At 40.1% G+C, this 18,987-nt stretch overlaps 1 protein-coding gene across 5 annotated transcripts in view; it reads right to left on the reverse strand.

Annotated features, from left to right (window-relative positions):
* The window catches only part of dnm2 (dynamin 2), an 82,049-nt gene extending 67,106 nt beyond the window's left edge, over nt 1-14,943 (reverse strand). For 3 of the 5 annotated variants that reach the window (XM_003216787.4, XM_003216786.4, XM_003216784.4), the window contains exon 1: nt 14,657-14,943. In XM_003216787.4, coding sequence (XP_003216835.1) covers nt 14,657-14,817 — 161 coding nt within the window. In that variant the 5' untranslated portion in view covers nt 14,818-14,943. Of the gene's footprint in view, nt 1-14,293; nt 14,434-14,656 lie in introns of those variants that run through there. The other 2 variants (XM_003216783.4, XM_062971394.1) reach the window with 2 other exon arrangements.
* Between the last annotated feature and the right edge of the window lie 4,044 nt (nt 14,944-18,987).

Raw genomic sequence — 18,987 nt, forward strand, 5'->3', positions numbered from 1 at the left:
TCTCTTATCAAATAATTGGGGGAGTGGGAGGGAGGTGAAAAAGCTATTTCTGTTGTTGATCTGCCAATACTTGGGAGGCAGAAATCCTTATAAATCTACCCCTTATGGCCCAGGAATGTACACAGATCTTGAAACTACCTTCTAGTTACCCGTGGCTTACAAACAAACTGTCTTTCAACAACAAACCTAGATTCCAACCATTATTTAGACTAGTATAGTATTAAAGTCAAAAACATGAATGAAAGATTCTACACTAAAGAGATCACAGGTTTTAGAATTAATTAAGTAAGAAATATAATTCTAAACCCTCTATTAAAGGCCTCTTGTGAAGACTTAATAGCTTTGAAACAAAAGATAAACATCTTAATGGCATAGCAATTTGATTATAAATGAAAGCCTGTGAACATGTGTATGAATAGGGTTTTTACAGAGAGATTGATGTGGCCTTCTAATGTAATGGTAGAAGAAACAATTCTACTTAAAACTTGTAAACTCTTGTTCAGAAAAACAAAAAGATTTCAGTAATTTGAAAGTAGCATTTAACTAGTACAGTAGTCTCACTTATCCAAGCTAAACGGGCCGGCAGAAGCTTGGATAAGCTAATATCTTGGATAATAAGGACGGATTAAGGAAAAGCCTATTAAACATCAAATTAGGTTATGATTTTACAAATTAAGCACCAAAACATCATGTTATATAACAAATTAGACAGAAAAAGTAGTTCAGTACACAATAATGTTATGTTGTAATTACTATATTAACGAATTTAGCACCAAAATATCACAATATATTGAAAACACTGACTACAAAATTGGCTTGGATAATCCAGAGGCTTGAATAAGCGAGGCTTGGATAAGTGAGACACACTACTGTATATTCAATTAGTGATTCTAATAACTGAACTTGTCACCTCATCACTGTATCTACAAGGTTTTCATTTCTCCTGTTATTCACATATATGGCTTGCTTTTTTCATGTCAGGAGCGACTTGAGAAACTGCAAGTTGCTTCTGGTGTGAGAGAACTGGCTGTCTGCAAGGACGTTGCCCAGGGGATACCCGGATGTTTTACCATCCTGTGGGAGGCTTCTTTCATGTCCCTGCATGGGAAGTTGAAGCTGATAGAAAGGAGCTCACCTTGCTCCCTGGATTTGAACCACTGACCTTTCGGTGAGCAGTCCTACCAGCACAAGGGTCAAGTCCTGCTATTGTGCCACCAAAGGCTCCTATATGACTTGCTGATTTATAGCCATAAAAGCCTGTCGTTAAATACTTCACTCCATGTATCTGATGGATTAGACTTCAATCTATGAAAGCTTATGCTACCACATTTCTTATTTGAATTAGTCTCAAAGATGCTGCAAGGTCTTTTTGCACAGAGCTTATTCAGACTGAACAATTTTGAAACTCTTAGAATTAAAGAATGTTGCATAATTGCTCTTCTGACAACTCAGTACCTGTGTTTTGCCCAAGGCAAGAGACAAATCTGAATTACAGGAGGCTTTAGATCAGGGGTCCTCAAACTTTTAAAGCAGAGGGCCGGTCCACAATCCTTCAGAATGTGGAGGGGCCGAATTATCATTTGGAAAATAAAAAAAGAACAAATTCCTGTGCACACTGCACATGTCTTATTTGTAGTGCAAAACAACAACAACAACAATGAGAGAACAATACAATATTTAAAAATGAGAACAATTGTAACCAACATAAACCTATCAGGATTTCAATGGGAAGTGTGGGCCTGCTTCTGGCCAATGAGATAGTCCAGTTAATTAGGATTGTTGTTGTTGTGTGCCTTCAAGTCATTTCAGACTTTGGGCGAGCCTAAGTCTAAAATTATTTATTTATTCATTTACTACATTTATTTATTACATTTATATCCCACCCTTCTCACCCCGAAGGGGACTCAGAGCAGCTGTATGTACATACAATATATTATATTATTAGCATAGCACAATATTAGCATTATATATTACTATATTGAACTATACCACTATACTGTAATATTATATGTAATATTTATCATATAATTAAGATTATTATATGGTATTATTAGTATTATATTGTATAACATTATCAATATTATATGTATATACAATATATTATATTATTTAAAATGATATAAAAATATTATATTATAAAACTGAGGGCAGGGGCCAGGTAAATGACCTTGGAGGGCCGCATCCGGCCCCTGGGCCTTAGTTTGGGGACCCCTGCTTTAGATGTTCAAAAATGGAGGTCAGTTATTCTGTTATTCCTTCTAGAAACTATCTAATTCAACCTGTATCTTTCCATTGCCAAACTGCCCCTAAAATGCTGACCGTGTGGCACAATTTTTTTTATTTTTCCTTTTTTTTCTTACTTTCTCCTCTTTTTTAACCACATGACATGATGAACATCATGAAGACATAAAAGTTTACAATTCTGTGCAATTTTAACAGGTTCAAATAAAAGTACTGCATGACATTTCTCATGAACCAGTGCAGGTATCTTTGGTTCAAATGGTCTCTTTATCCTAGAAAAGGGAAATTTGTTATATACAGTAGAGTCTCACTTATCCAAGCCTCGCTTATCCAAGTTTCTGGATTATCCAAGCCATTTTGTAGTCAATGTTTTCAATATATCGTGATATTTTGGTGCTAAATTTGTAAATACAGTAATTACAACATAACATTATTGCGTATTGAACTGCTTTTTCCATCAAATTTGTTGTAAAACATGATGTTTTGGAGCTTAATTTGTAAAATCATAACCTAATTTGATGTTTAATAGGCTTTTCCTTAATCCCTCCTTATTATCCAAGATATTCGCTTATCCAAGCTTCTGATGGCCCATTTAGCTTGGATAAGTGAGACTCTACTGTATATAGAACTCAACAGCTGTGTAGTGCTAGCAGCATTGCCACTGATCATCGATAAGCAATATGATATTATTGGTTAAAGTACTGGACAGATAGTTGAAGATTCATAATCTTAAACAAACATCTCTTCGAGTGGGTAAGCTTAAGATACTCACACCTTTGTAGACATCGTGAGGTTAAATTACAAAATGAATTAACTGTGCTCATGATTTATCTACGACAGAAGAGGAAGGCCCGATTGTTGAAAGAGTCAACAACATCTGACAAATACAGATATCCCATGCTTATTCAGCAGACTAGGGAACAGAACACTGTAAAAAAACTCTTTAGGTGACAAAACCTGTACAGTGCGGGTTACTATACTTAGCAATGCAGATCTGAATGGGTTGCAAGAGAGCACTTTGTCTGGTCTACCTTAAAACAAAAATGTGATGAACTAGACAAAACAGACAAGTTCTCTTCTGCTGCTATCCATTCAAATCTATATTTTGTTTTAAATGTGTTGTATTTAAAATGGTTGAATTTTAAGTCATTTTAAATCTACATGAATTAAAATAAAACTAAGTTATATTTTAAGTTAGTATTAATTGGCACCAAATTGAGTTCTGGTTATAAGTGAAAAGGGGTCAAAAGAACAGATCATCAGGCAGTCAAAAAATAGGGGATGTCTGAACTGATTTTTTATTTATTTCCTATGAGGAACATCTCAATAAATTCTTGTTTTTCAGGTTATCAACTTGGCATACAAGATAAGCAAGTTGCTCTTGGTATTTTTGCTACCATAGTTCTAATCATTTTATTAAGAACACTTGTAAAGACAATGTGTTGTCTTCTTCATTGCTGTTTTTAGAACTGGTTAGCATCTATTACAAGGCACTACTCATGCCAATCCAGACGACAACTATAGTTGTTACATTTGAGTTTTAAATTGCTTGGGCATAAGTTATCTGAAAGACTTATAAACACACTGCATCCTTATAAACACAATGCACCCCAAGCTGAAATCAGTTTGAAGCTCATTTACAAGATTCAGTTTGTGCTATGATCTGTCAATTCAGAGACACAAGCAAACAGTTCTTAACCATTATTCATCTTAATATCCAGAAGCTCGAACTGTGATGTGCATTTTTGACTAAGATTAGCACAAGCCACAGTTTCATTATGTCATACCTGCATCGAGTTTGTTTGTTTTTTTACAAAGCTGTATTTCAATAATAAAGAAAACCAATAAAAACCAAAGCTTTAAAGTAAGGACATATAAGAAAAGCATTTCACTTGTTTCAACTTCATGTTGAAGTTAATACTGTTAATACTGTTAACTGTAAATGACTTAAAAATCAGAGATTGATGAGACTCTGATAATACTCAGGGAGCAAGCTACACACCTTTAGCAAATATAGTCCTTGGTCAACGAGGGAATGTGAATAGGGCATTTACTCCATGTAAAACAATTTGCATAGAATTATTCTACCGAAAGAGAAGCAGGTAGACCTAGGCAGCAATGAAATGAAATGCCAGATGCATGTGAGGCTGTCTCTTTCTACATTGAGTATGATAATCTCTGAGACCCACTATACTACACTAGATATACTACACTGATAGATAGATTTATTTATTAATTTACTATACTTGTATACCGCCTTTTTCAATCTTGAAGGGGATTCAAGGCAGTCTTACAAAGGCAACAATTCAATACTGCATGTATACATACATCAATGAATAAACAAAACATTAAAACCAAACTATTAAAACATAACATTAAAACAAGAATTAAAATCACATAATCCAAGTCATATTCCAAGGCCAGTCCGGGTCATCATTAAATTAGTTTATAGTCTATAATTGCACTGTTCCCATTATTGAACAAAAGCCTGGTCCCAAAGCCATGTTTTTAGTTGTTTTCTAAAGGCCAGAAGGGAGGGGGCAAGGCTAGCTTATATGATCAAGGTAAAGCTAGAGCAGCAAGTGTGCCAAGTGTTGAGCCGTTGTGTCAAAGAAATTATGACTTCAATTACAAATGAAAATATCATAAAATGAGAGGAAGGGCTGGATGCAGCAATTGTGTGAAGGTTCACTTACTAGCTTGGGATGGACAAGATGGGGAATAAAGGCTCCTTTTTAGCTCAGTGCAGGTTCCTCCTCACACTTTTCAAGCAAGGGTTTATCATCTATCATTCATTCATCCATTCATTCATACCCCTAAGAGAGAGAGCCACTGCCACTTTACTAGGGATGATATATATGGCAAAACTTCAGAGAAAGAGAATTGTACTGTCGATGGCTTAAGAAAAATCGATTCCATCAACGAGAATGGGAAGGATTCCCTCCTCACAAATGCCTGCAGTGCGGGGAAGCAATCCTTCATGTTGAAACCTACAGAAGCTGTTCTCTCACCTGGGTGGGCAACAAACTAATTAAAAGACACCATCTGCTGCAAAACACACCTGCCAAAAGCCACATCTTTTGAATGGAAATTCTATAATGTGAAACCATTTTCTTCAATACCTGTTTGAATCTGATTAAAGTGGCCAGTGTAGATTTTCCCTTCTGCCCAACTTGACAGCTTGACAATTCATTTAGGCCTTTTGATACTCTCCTCTGAGAGACTGAAGGAAGGTGCCTCCTCATCATTTAAAAAGGGCGTCTCTTCTTGAATCAGGGACCTCTCTTGCCTATTTCTTAAGCCTTGGTGGTGACGCTGTCCATTCAGATTAACATATGCTGACCCTGTACTTTCAATGGCAGCCAGCTCAAAATTGCGATCAGTTGATACTGTGTATTTTCTCAATGGGAAACAACAGACCTATGTTAACTGTGCATTGCAGTGTGAGCTCCATAAACAGGCATCAGTTGTGACACTCTTCTCAGTTCCTGAATAAGCATTTAATTTCTCAAAATCTCGGAAAGCTACTGATATAGCGAAAATCTCACTGTGGTGGAAGTCACAGTGCCCACTAATGCCTCTGAGCAATGTTTTAAATTGATAATTGCTTAGCTTTAGCTCTGATTTCTGGCACTCCTTCCACAGTGGCACCAAAAGCCTGGCCGCCAGAGGACAATTCCAGGGACTTTTCCACCTTCTACAAAAGGTAGATATAAATACATGTGGAAACACAATCCTCTCCCTCCTCTAGGGACAGCTCTCCTTCCTCCTTATTTGAAGTCTTCAGTGGGACAGAAGGCTCCAAATGTAATGAGTCCAGACATGCTTAATGTTTTGCTTCATGCTGTGAGGGGGGAGAATCCATTGCAGATGCCTCTTTCACATCTTCCCCTCTTCCCTTTTGAGAGGATCACAAGGACTCAGGAAGGACACTTTCAAGCCTGCTTCTTGCCACCAGAAGCTCTGCAAGTATCAGAAAGCATCATTTTTCACACCTTTTCTTATGGCTCTATATAGACCCCACTGTCTTGAGTAGCCACTGGAGTCACAACCACTTACTCCACTCTCCTGAACCCCCCATATCAAACTACTTACCTAGTAATAAAAGAGATCAACTGGCACAGTTTTTGAGGGAGTTCTTATCCATTAATAACAAGGGGGAGCAATTAATGGACATTCTTGCAAGGCCAAAACCAACCACTTCCTAGTGTGGCCATGTCCAACCAATACTATGCTTGCCAGTGTATCCATAGTGTGATTATCCATTAGGGGGAACTGATCAATCCTTTCCATAAGGGTAGCTTTGCATGCCTCATTGGTGCCTCCCTCATCCTTCAGTCAACCATTGACTCTTCATCAGAGGAGAGCTCAGTACTTTGATCCATAATTAGAAGGCTGACCATTCATGTAAAGGTAATAATACTCAACAGAAATAAAAGTATGCCCCACCTCCTAAAAAGCAAATTTAGTGAGAAAATCTTTACAGCACAAAAAGCCCTATCTGGATCAAAGCTGAGACAAAATGGAACTGGGAAGGTTGGACTGGATGACTGACAAGATGGAAAAGGCTGTGAAGTGTAAGGGAAGAGAGCCAGATCCAGCATCAAGGACTGCCTCCCCACACTGCAGGAAAATAATAACTTTATTTTGTAATAAGCAGTGAGTACCTTATTACTGGTGGTAACAATACAATTTGATTAGGGTGATTCCCTATGTTTTGTTCCCCATGGTGAACTAATCTGCCTATGTGTTGATGCCTTTTGAACTACTGAATGTAAATCTATTGGTATCAAAGTACTGCACTTCAGTGATAATCCTAAAATATAGGGTGACAGCCAACTTGGCCAGTGTCAATGCCAGTACTTAGAGCCACACTGCTTATTGTAATTAATTCAATAAAATACCCTGCCATTTATTCCAGAGGTTTGTAGAAGGCTAGGTTTAAGGACTCCAAAAGACCTAATAAATAGTTACTTGGGGGAAAACAAAGTTTGACCAAAAATGCTATAAAACCAATATACTAACTTCCATTGCAGGTAAAATTTGCAACAGTTCCATTATGACCTGGAGGACAAATTCAATAATATTTATCTTGGATAACAGAAGATGACAGAGAAAAACCTATCCCCAGCATCATTTATTCAGTGAAGTGGTTGATGATACAATCAGCTAACATCTAAAATGTGAATCTCAACCTGTCTTAAGGGGATTCTTCAAGTGTTCATATAATCTCTCATGTTTTCTACCACATACAGCACAGAGCCTCACAATGTAGCACAATCAGTATTTCTCATTTTCATATGATGTAAGTGAAGTGTTCACCTTTCTAAATGAATATCTGCAATCTATGATAAACTGTATGACACTGCATCAACTGAAATTTAATTTAAACAAGATGTGATAATAGTGGGTGAGTCAGTCAACTACTGAGAAAATTTTCTGCTCAAAGTTACATCCCCCCTAAAGACGAAGTCCTTAATTTGCTAATCCATTTAAACCCAGATTTGTCCCTGAAAGATTATATAGAGGCTATAAACCAAATTGCCTTTTTGCCAATTCTAGCTGATTCATCAACTGCATGTGCTGTAAGACAAAAATCAACCTATTGTTATTTACCATTTGGGGATTTTCAGATTAATCTACCGTATGTTGTTCTTTTCCTGATAAACATGCAGAAATTGGATCTAATTAAAGCAAAATTGTGTCTGTATGTTTAACCATTTTGAAATCTCTTCACAAGTTACTAGTTTGTTTCCAAACGTTCCTAAAGAATTTTGATTAGCTCCAATATTCAAAGTTGAAGTGAAATGTTAGGATTCTACCAAATTTTTCCTGAGGGTAAAGTTCTGTCTTCCTGTTTTTCATCCTGAAAGGTTTTATCACACTCTTGGCTAATTTGTATGGAAATAGTTTTAGTACGCTGATTCATATATTTACTATAGTAGAGTCTCACTTATCCAGCATTCACTTATCCAATGTTCTGGATTATCTAACGCAGTCTGCCTCCTGTCCAGATCCACAACTGTTTCTCTAGGCTGCAAGGACTGAACTTTTTACAGATTTAATTTCTGAAAATGCTGATACTGGAAGTTAATTTTATGCAATTCTATCTTTATTTGTAGTCAATGTTTTAGTAGCCAATGTTTTAGTAGTTAATGTTTTCAATACATTGCAATGTTTTGGTGCTAAATTTGTAAATACAGTAATTACTACATAACATTGAACTGCTTTTTCTGTTGATTCTTGTAAAACATGATGTTTTGATACTTATTTTGTAAAATCATAATGTAATTTGATGTTTAATAGACTTTTCCTTAATCCCTCCTTATTATCCAATGTTCTTGCTTATTCAACGTTCTGCCGGCCTGTTTATGTTGGATAAGTGAGACTCTACTATATTTTGTAAGTTGTCTTGGGTAACTTTTAAATGGTAAGTTACAATAGCTACAGTAACTCAAGATGCTGGTTTTAACTTTTATAACCCTAAACAATCCGGGCCCCAAATATTATCCTGTTTTAATATCTGCTAAGGAGCTCATGCTCTGAACACCAATACTTACTGTTTTTAACAGATGACATTTGATTACAATGGATCTCAAGAAGTGTACACTAGCAGTAATCAGGCAAGTGTGAATAAGACTGTAACCTTCTTTGTGCAAATTTTAGGCCTAATTGGGTATGCAACACTCATTTAGAATTTCCTTTCTATAATAAAGGCCACCTTGTATAAAATTACAGCAATGTACACATTATGTAAAATAGCAGGAATACATTAACATTAAAAACATATTACATTAAAACAAGTTCATTTTCAACATTTACCCTCTTCAAAGCTAGGCAAGATACTTGCTATTAAAAGTGCAAAACTAAGTAAATTATACCCGAACCAGCCTATCGCCCCTAATCATTCCAACAAAACAGAATGCTGGGGGTGAACCTATGGCACATGTGTCAGAAGGGGCACACAGTACCTTCTCTCCTGGCAGGTGCAGCATCCCTCCCCCTCTCATTCGCTTGCCCCCTGCTCACTCACCCTCCCCCAGTGCCCAAACCTCCCCACCCCCAGCCCAGTTTTGGCACTTGGTCTCTAAAAGGTTTGCCATCACTGCCCTAGGTATTTTAATATCATACACCTAGGATGACACTTATTGACTGAAGGATACAGTTGATATTAGTGCACAGAACAATTTGGATTACTGAAAATCAGAATTTGAAAAAGTATCGAGGGCTGCTGTAACAGTCACATTTCTACACTTCCCTGCACAAACAAATGAATGGAAAAAAACAATCCTTGAGGTATATGTCCGTAACCACACCTTAAACGGCCATTTCCAAATTGCAGGTTGTAAAGGCAAAGGAAAAGAAAACATGAAGAATTAAAAAATTGGAGCCTCTGCCCTCAAATGTTTAGAAAATTAAATCCCTGTGTGTGTATATACATATATACATACACACACACATATGTATATATGTTTAGTGTTTGAAGGCAGAGATTTTTACTATATCATTATTAGTTTGTTAAAAAAATCAAACCACAGATATCATGAAAGGAGAAGGAATGTTTTAATTATAGAAATACACATATCTTGAAAATGTCTACCTGAAACTGACACTAATATTAAATATTTGCAAACTGGCTATCTTTATGAAGTGGGGAAAGGTAGATAAGCATACAAGAAACTTGGCCTCTCATTGAACATTGAGAAAATCAAAGTGCTCTTCCAGCATTCACCTGCCAATCCCTCTTTAAATGCCAGAAATACAGCTTACTGGTGTGACATTAGAAAATGTTGACATTTCCACTACCTTGGCAGTCACCACTCCACAAAAGTCAACATTGACACTGAAATACAACATCGCCTGAGCTCTGCGAAAGCATTTTTCCAAATGAAGCAGAGTGTTTGAGGATCAGGATATCCATAGGGATACCAAGATGCTTATTTATAAAGCTATTGTCCTCCCAACCCTGCTATATGCCTGCAAAACATGAACTGTCTACAGATGTCACACTCAACTCCTGAAACGATTCCATCAGTGTTGCTTCCAAAAATTCTGCAAATCTCTTGGGAAGACAGGCAGACAAATGCCAGCATGCTGGAAGAAGCAAAGACCACCAGCACTGAAGTGATGCTCCTACGCCAACAACTCCGCTGGACTGGCCACATTGTCTAAATGCCCAATCACTGTCTCCCAAAGCTGTTACTATACTCCCAACTCAAAATTGGAAAACAGAATGTTGGTGGACAGGAAAAGAGATTTAAAGATGAGCTTAAAGCTAACCTTAAAAACTGTGGCAATAGACACTGAGAACTGAGAAGCTCTGGCCCTTGAACACTCTAACTGAAGGTCAGCTGTGACCAGCAGTGCTGCGGTATTCAAAGAGGCACGAATGGAGGGCAAAAGGATAAACGTGCCAAGCCAACCCTGACCCCGGACCACCTTTCACCTGGAAACCAATGCCCTCACTGTGCAAGAACATGCGGATCAAGAAAAGGTCTCCACAGCCACCCACGTATCCACCATCAAGACGCTACACTTGGAGGGCCATCATACTCGGACAACAAGTGATCGCCTAAGTAAGTAGTAAGTAAGTATAGCTGACAGCAAAAAGATTTGTCCTTAGTTCACAGTCAATGAATGACGCTACTGTTCTTTGTCGTCAAGTCTTTTCTGACTTATGACAATCCAAAGTCCTCATGGGAGGTTCTTTGCAAGATTTGTTCAGAAAGCATTTGCCATGAGATTGACAGAGTGTGACCTGCCCAAGACCATGCAGTGGGTTTCCACATCTGAGTAGGGATTTGAATTCTAGTCTGCTGATTTTTTGATCCTATACTCAAATCACTACAACATGCTGTCTCTCACCCTATATGATCAGAAGAAAAATCAGCACCCTCATGATTTCAGTACTAAGACAAACAGAGTTTCTATTCCTACTTAAACAAAACACTTTAACTGCCCCACAGTGCTGATGCAATGAGCATAATGGGTCAAAATCTTGTCTGCATCATTCATGACTCTAATATCAAGGCACCACTTTTGCACCCCTTCCAAATGTACCATTGAGAGCACATGGCTCCTTTGCTATGGCCTTCAATACTATTTCAAATGCTACATTTAAATGCTAACCTATGGCCTCTGATTCTACACAGAACACCACCTAAGGTAGTATGTATTGTCCACACCTTCCTTAACGTCACCTACAAAGACTCTTCACTTATTGTCTTCTTATTCTTTGGAATGTGCCTATTGGGAAGTGGATCTTTTCAATCGCTGTTTCCTAGCTTCCCCAAATTAACCAAGTCACCTGTAGACAATGTTTGTTGCTCTGTCTTCAAGTCACCTCTTAACTTACAGCAATCTCATAATTGTATAGGGCTATAACTTCCAATATAAGATCACGATCTAGTGCCTTTGGATTAATTAGGCCACCTTGTTTCAATACTGTTTAATACATTGTGCAAAGTTGTCTCATTTAAGTTCTTCAAAGATTCCGCACTTTTAAATGTGATGGCCTGAGCTCCCATTACATTTAGTCCTGTATTTTATTTTACTGTACAGTAAGCTCACTTATCACTCAAGCTCTACGACTGCAGTTTCATCTATACTTGAAGAACTTTGAATATCATAAGATCACATTGGAGAACACAGAAAATGGAATAGGTCTCCAGCATGCTTCTGTGGGCAACTTCTATTGGATATTCTGGTGGAAGTTGACCATATTGAGAGAGAAAACACATTTCTCTAGGCCAGTGGTTCTCAACCTGTGGGTCCCAAGATGCTTTGGCCTTCAACTCCCAGAAATCCCAACAGCTGGTAAACTGGCTGGGATTTTTGGGAGTCGTAGGCCAAAACACCTGAGGACCCACAGGTTGAGAACCACTGTTCTAGGCATTTTTAAGCCCTGCAGAGCAATTCTATGGTATGTTTTGGCTGGAAGTAAAATACTCTGTTCATTTCAAGTAAGGTTACATTAAAATCGTATTGCACAAAGGACCCTGAAATGGATCCCTCCCATAAAATATGAGCCTACTGCACTGGCTTGGATATCACTGAGGTTTTAGGTTTTGTTGTACAGAGTATTACTGCTACATTTGAAATTGCATATACTGTAAGTGGCTCTATAAGTGTTGCTGCTGCTGCTGCTGTTACTAGTATCATTCACTCATAAATCACCATCATGATACATTGTGCTTAATAAAATAACGAAACAGTTCCCTGCCCTCAAGCTTACAATGTAATTAAGATATGAAACAAAAGGAAAAGAGGATGGCAGTGTGGGAGGGGATTAAATTCAGCACATGCTGCCTCAGTTCCTCTCTCCTTCTGAGGCTATAGTTTGAAAACAACTACTAGTGATGATGCTTTGTTGCAACTTTGTTTCTTGACAGATGAATTTCTCCCTGCTACATGAAAATTATATAGGTAGAGGCAAATCCTGCCTTCCATACCACTCTTTGTAATAATGACTAAAATAAGACAAAGCAGAAAATTGGGGTGTCACTTCCAATTTTCACACTGAGCAAAAGACACCTCCTTCTCATTCTATCTCAGGCAGAAGAGATTTGGCCCATGGATTATTACTTCTCCCTTGGAACCCAGTCTGTGTACATACCAACAGAATGCTTCATGTCAAAAAACATTTTGTGGGAAGAGACTAAGATGACTATGCCACTAAAGACAGGAATAACCACTTCCCACAGGTGATGAGGTGAGAATAATGGAGTGACCAGCCACCTTAATCTCTCTCTCTTTCTCATACACTTTAGATCAATTGTTTTTCCTCCTCCACTGGATAAGGTACTGTAAAAAAGAGGGGGCAAAGGGCCATGTCACAATCCAGGAAGAATCAGCCAACAAGTTAATGTCATAAAGTACTTTATGTTACATGTTTTAAGTTTATGCTTTATGTGATATAACTACATCCTAGAGCAGGGGTCCCCAAACTACGGCCCAGGGGCCACATGCGGCCCATTGAAGCCATTTATCCGGCCCCCATGGTGGCAGCGGCTCCCTCCTCCTCTGCCGAGGAAGGTGCCTCTTCCCACACCTTCCAAAGCTTTGTTTATAATGGTATTTTAATTATTATTTAATTAATTATTAATTATTAAGGGGTGCTTTGCTAGTGCTTTTGGTGCACAAAGGCAGAAGGGGGTTGGACTAAATGGCCCAAGAGGTCTCTTCCAACTCTCTTTATTATTTTTTTTTATGATGATGATGATGATTATTATTATTATTAACATTGAGGCTGTATTTGTTCCCATTTTGTTTTACTTCAAAATAAGATATGTGCAGTGTGCATAGGAATTTGTTCACAGTTTTTAAAAAAAACTATAATCCGGCCCTCCAATGGGCTGAGGGACCGTGAACTGGCCCCGTTTAAAAAGTTTGGGGACCCCTGTCCTAGAGCATAGCTTTCCAAACATTTCATGACCAGGGTTCTAAATTAGATCCTTTTGAAAACTTAATTTAGAACTGAAAAAAGAGGCTGAAAATTATTATTTGCCAAGGAAATAACACTGGCCAACACACATGTCAATTCACTATGTAACAAAATGTGAAAAATTGTCTGTTTCTGGTTTGAATGTTATTTCCTGTTTAGTTGCACGGTAGACCAATAGTTCCCAACCTTTTTTTGACCAGGGCCCACTCTGACCAGAAACCATTCTCCAAAATTAGCACAGAAAGAGTTACAAATCAGTTTTTGGTCAACTTTAGATTTGGTTTGGTTATTTCAGGTGCTGATTCAGAAAACTGCATTGAATAGACCACATCAGCTCTAGTTTCTGATACAGAACATATGCCATTCAGTAGTCGCCATCTGCTCGCCCACAGAAAACCATATTTAATAATTTAGAGCTGATGTGATCTATCTAATGCAACAGTTAGCTCTACAGAAAGGAACAGAAATAAAATAAATAAATAAAGAGGAAGGTTTGCAGATTTTCATTCTCACTGCCCACTGATGGGCCCACAGGTTGAGAACCACTGATATAGACATACACACACAGTTAGAGCAAAGTGGTATCGAGTGAGGAGGCCCAAACTGCACCTGCTGCTCTTGCTGCTGAGGGAGGCACAAAGGTTGCTCTGCTTACTGCTATAGCAATCGCTCGGCCATTCCACACACTCACAGACCCACAAAGAGCGAGAGCGAACCAGAAGCCGAGAGAGCATCCCACAAAGCCCGCCGCGCGCCTTGCTTCCCCTCACACGCGCGAGCCCCTCCCTGCCTGCCTCGCGCGCCCCTTACGCAGCTGACGCAGCTGGCGCACAGAGCCGCCCTAAGTACGGCGGAGGGGGCTATTCACAGACGGTGTGTTCGCAGGCGCGCGTGCGCGGAATTCTCGGCAGGCATTTCCGCAAACTCCTCAGCACCGGCCGGCCTCCCTTTTTCCCTCCCTCCCACACTCACCGTCCCACGAAGTTCTCCAGAACAGAGCTCTTGCCCGCGCTCTGCCCTCCGACGACGGCGATTTGCGGCAGGTCGAGGTGGCAGCTCTGCCCGATGGAGCTGAAGGCATCCTGCAGCTTGTTGACCAGCGGGATCAGCTCCTCCATCCCTCGGTTGCCCATGGCGACGGCCTAAAAGAAAGCGGGAGGGGCAGGTTCCCCCCGGCGCTTCTCCGCTTCCTCGGGCAACAAGCACCAAACTTCCCCCTCGGAGTCTCCTCATCCGGCCTCAGCGACGCCCCGCTCGCGCCTCGTCCCGCCCTCCTCCGGACCGACACCTTTACGATTGCTCGGCGGAGCCATCACTCCGCCCCGGCAGCCAATAGGGGACGAGGATCTGGCGGCCTCCCGCGCTGATAGGGCGGTGTTGCATCGGCCCGCCTCGTTTCCGGTCGGCGTTCTAATTGGACAAACTGACCTGTCATTCGGCGCTCCCTCTGCGGCTCGCCCAGCCAATAGCCGCCTCCGAAGAGTGGTCAAACTGCAATAATCCCCGCCCCTTTCTCTCGGGCGCTGTTCCCCATTCGTAACCCTTGCTCTCCTTCTCTTCAAACAACGAGTTATCTATCAAAGCGGCTGGCCGCGCCTGCTGTGCCACGGTCGCTTTCTACTGGCCAATGTTTCTGCCACTCAGAGCGAGGAGCCAATCGCTTCAGTAAAGTTAACTTTTTGGAAAGGAGAATCTGCTAATGCAGATTACTGTGCTGCGGATAGCATGGCTACAGCTAGCCCAGGCTGATACGTCGGGCGGATCTGTATCTTGCCCCAACAGAAACTACTGGAGAGGTTTGGGGGGTGGGTGGGTGGCCCAGGATGGTGGTAGTTTTTTCTCCCACATCCAGAGAGCACTGTGAACCCCACCAATGATGGATCTGGACCAAACTTGGCACCCCCCCCCCCCTTTGACTCAACAGAAACTACAAGAAGGGCTTGGGGAGGGGGGGGGGGTTGTCCCAGAATGATGGGAATTGTAGTACGCCCACATCCAGAGAGCACTGTGAACCCCACCAATGATGGATCTGGACCAAACTTGGCACACACCCCCCCTTTGACTCAACAGAAACTACAAGAGGGGCTTGGGGAGGGGGGGGGGGTTGTCCCAGAATGATGGGAATTGTAGTACGCCCACATCCAGAGAGCACTGTGAACCCCACCAATGATGGATCTGGACCAAACTTGTCACACATACCTCCCAATGACCAACTTTGAATACTGGCAGGGTTTGGGGGGATTGACCCATGATGCTGGGAGTTGTAGTTCATCCACTGTAAGCCAGCGACTTCTTCTTCCTCCTTCTCTTCTTGTCTCTAGAGGCCTCTATTAAAAATATTTAGTAAATATTTTACTACCTGGTATCTCATGAGAAGAGATGATGGTTCATTTTTGCCAATATTCTGCATTGGAAGACTTGTAAAGCAACATATTTGCATTTTAAAAAAAGTCAAAACAATATATAATAACAAATTTTTCAGAAATACAGTTGGCCATCATTACCTGCAAGAGATTGGTTCAAACTCATGGATTTTTTTTTTATTGTGTCAGAAGCAACATACAAGTCGCTTCTGGTGTGAGAGAATTGGTCATCTACAGAGATGTTGCCCAGGGGACTCCTGAATGTGTTACTATCCTGCTGGGAGGCTTCTTTCGTGTCCCCACAAGCTAGAGCTGAGAGACGGGAGCTCACCCTGTCTCGTGGATTCAAACCGCCAACCTTCAGGTCAGCAACCCAACCTTCAGGTCAGTGGTTCAGCCTGAACAAGGGTTTAATGGCAAACAGCTTTGTGTTTTGGATTTCCCTCCTGAATATTTTCAAGTCAAAGCTGATTAAATCTGTGAATGAAGAAGCTGTGAAAACGGAAGGCATAGTTTTTACTTATCTGAAGTCTGCTATGCCCACTAACAGGCATGTAGCCGAGGGAGGGGGGGGAACAGGGGACTTGAGGGGCTTCAGCCCCCCCCCCCCCCCAGAAATTCTCAGGGTGGTCCTTGGGCAAGAAGGCCTTATTATTTAAACTGTTATGTTTATTCATATCATGATCTGATCACCATGCTCAATATATCCCATATGCATGGGGGTATTGGGATAATGATAAAAAAGGTTGGCTAGTATAGACCCTCTCCCGCTCAGACTCAGCCCCCTGCCCAAACCAAAATCCCAACCCCTCCCGAATCAAAATCCTGGCTACAGGCCTGCCCACTGAGCTCTCTGTTCTAAGACTTTTGTTATGGTAGATTCTTAGAAAACATGCCAAGCCTTATTTGAAGTGGGAAAAGAAAAATGCAGGTTTATTTGGGCCAGCCGGGCCTCCGGGTGGATAATTCCAACAGAAATTCCCGCAGACCCTGTACAGTCTTTGAACAAAGCATTTATACCTTCAGCGTACATTCAAAGCATTTTTAAAGGCACAACATAGTTTCATTGGTGCAAAAGGATCAACCCAGGTGACACGTACAAAACAGTAACTTTTCTCTATTGATTAAAATTGCTTAAGCAAGCAAGATAGAACATTCCCTGATCATATGGCGCCTCTACTGTCTCAAACAACATCATCCAGACAAAAATGTATTTTCTGGTCACCGGGGCATCTCTTCACTTTAACCTTATTTATGAAGTATTCACGAATCTCTCCAAAAAATCTCATGACATACAAGCAAATATCCCAAAATCTGAAAAAGTCTGAAATATGGAACCCTTCTGGCGTTGTGAAGAAGATATATTCAACCTGTAATTCAAACAGGATATACTCAAATTTACTTAAATCTAATGCTCACCTTCTTTGGCTAAATTACTTTCCCAAAATTAGGGTGTGCATTTGATTAGCGTAATACGATAATTTTAGTGCTGAGCCAAAGCAAAACGGGAAGCTACTTCAGGAGCATGTGGAGTTCCTATTTGAGGGACATCATCTGTAATTTAATTGCCAGGGCTCAATGCTATGCAATGCTGGGATGTGTAGTTTGGTGAGTCACCAGCATTCTTTGGCAGAGAAGGTTCAAGCCTTTGTAAAACTACAGCACCCATGACTCCATAACATTGAACCAAGGATTCATTCTATAGCAGAGATGCACCCCAAGGTTTTCTTTTCAACTGCTAGAAGCTTTGGTGTCCTAACACTTTTGCTTTTAAAGAAGGAATTCAAAGCAGGCAGCCACTGTAAAGCACACCATTTTTGGCCAAATCACAAAGAGTGTACCTCTTGCCATGTATTACAGTCACCAGCAAATACTTTTTTTTTTGTTTTAGGGTTTTGAACATTGAGTTGCGCTGCGCATTAGATTAGATGGCGCATTAGACTTGAGTAAATATATGTAACTGACAGACAGATCAGCCATTTTCAGGAACAGGCACAGCAGATGCACTAGTTTTATTATACATTCCAGGCCACCTTTGAAACCTATATATCCAGGCTCAAGGTTGAGTTCAGGAGTATGTGCAAGATGCAAACACAAGTTTCCAAGGAGAGTGTAACCACACCCAGCACAAGTTGACTATTTATTCTCTAGTATGTTTTTGTCATGTCTGCATATCAGCCTGAATATATTGACTCTTTTTCAGTCCACTGCAGACACCACTGGTTTAGCACTGAAGCTGCTTTCCTTTAGTGGAAATATTGATAGCTCTGTAGAGGTCATGCTAAACCAATATATCTGTGTTTCGTTCTAGCTCTTTATTTGTTTACTCAATTTCCATCTCACTTTTCAAACTAGATTACATTTTTAAACCAAGAAAATGTAATCTGCCACTATGAAAACAGAACTCCTAGCTGCCCAAGCACAGAAATGGGGGGAGCTTCATGAAATAGCTGTGCTACACATATGTGTTTGAGCAGTAGCAGTTAAATGCACCCGTATGTCTACTTTCATCAGCTGAACTTCTAAACATCATGGTGGCATTGTATATTCTCTTCATATTGTTCAGGAGGCTAAGGTCTTTTTTATCTTATTTTTTTCAAAATCCTCCTGATCACCTACAGTACTATGGCATGGCAGACAGTAATGATTCTAGAGACTGACAAAATGAAGAATATATAGTGTGAACAGAGTCCATGTCCTTTGCAAACATTTCAAAGTTATACAAATTAAGGTGTGTTGGTATTGTACCTTGTAAAATACAGTTTTTGATAACTAATTAACTTGTGATTTCCTTAGGCAAACTGACTGATCATACATTCCGAACCCTCAATAGCATTTCATACCTGTCTTCTACATTACTGAGTGTTCACACCAAGCTTGTTTTTGGATTCTTTTTTTTTCCTGACATGAATATTTTGGTCCAAGGGTGTAAATGGATGA

The sequence above is a fragment of the Anolis carolinensis genome, chromosome 2 (genome assembly GCF_035594765.1).
Source record: "Anolis carolinensis isolate JA03-04 chromosome 2, rAnoCar3.1.pri, whole genome shotgun sequence".
NCBI lineage: Eukaryota > Metazoa > Chordata > Lepidosauria > Squamata > Dactyloidae > Anolis > Anolis carolinensis.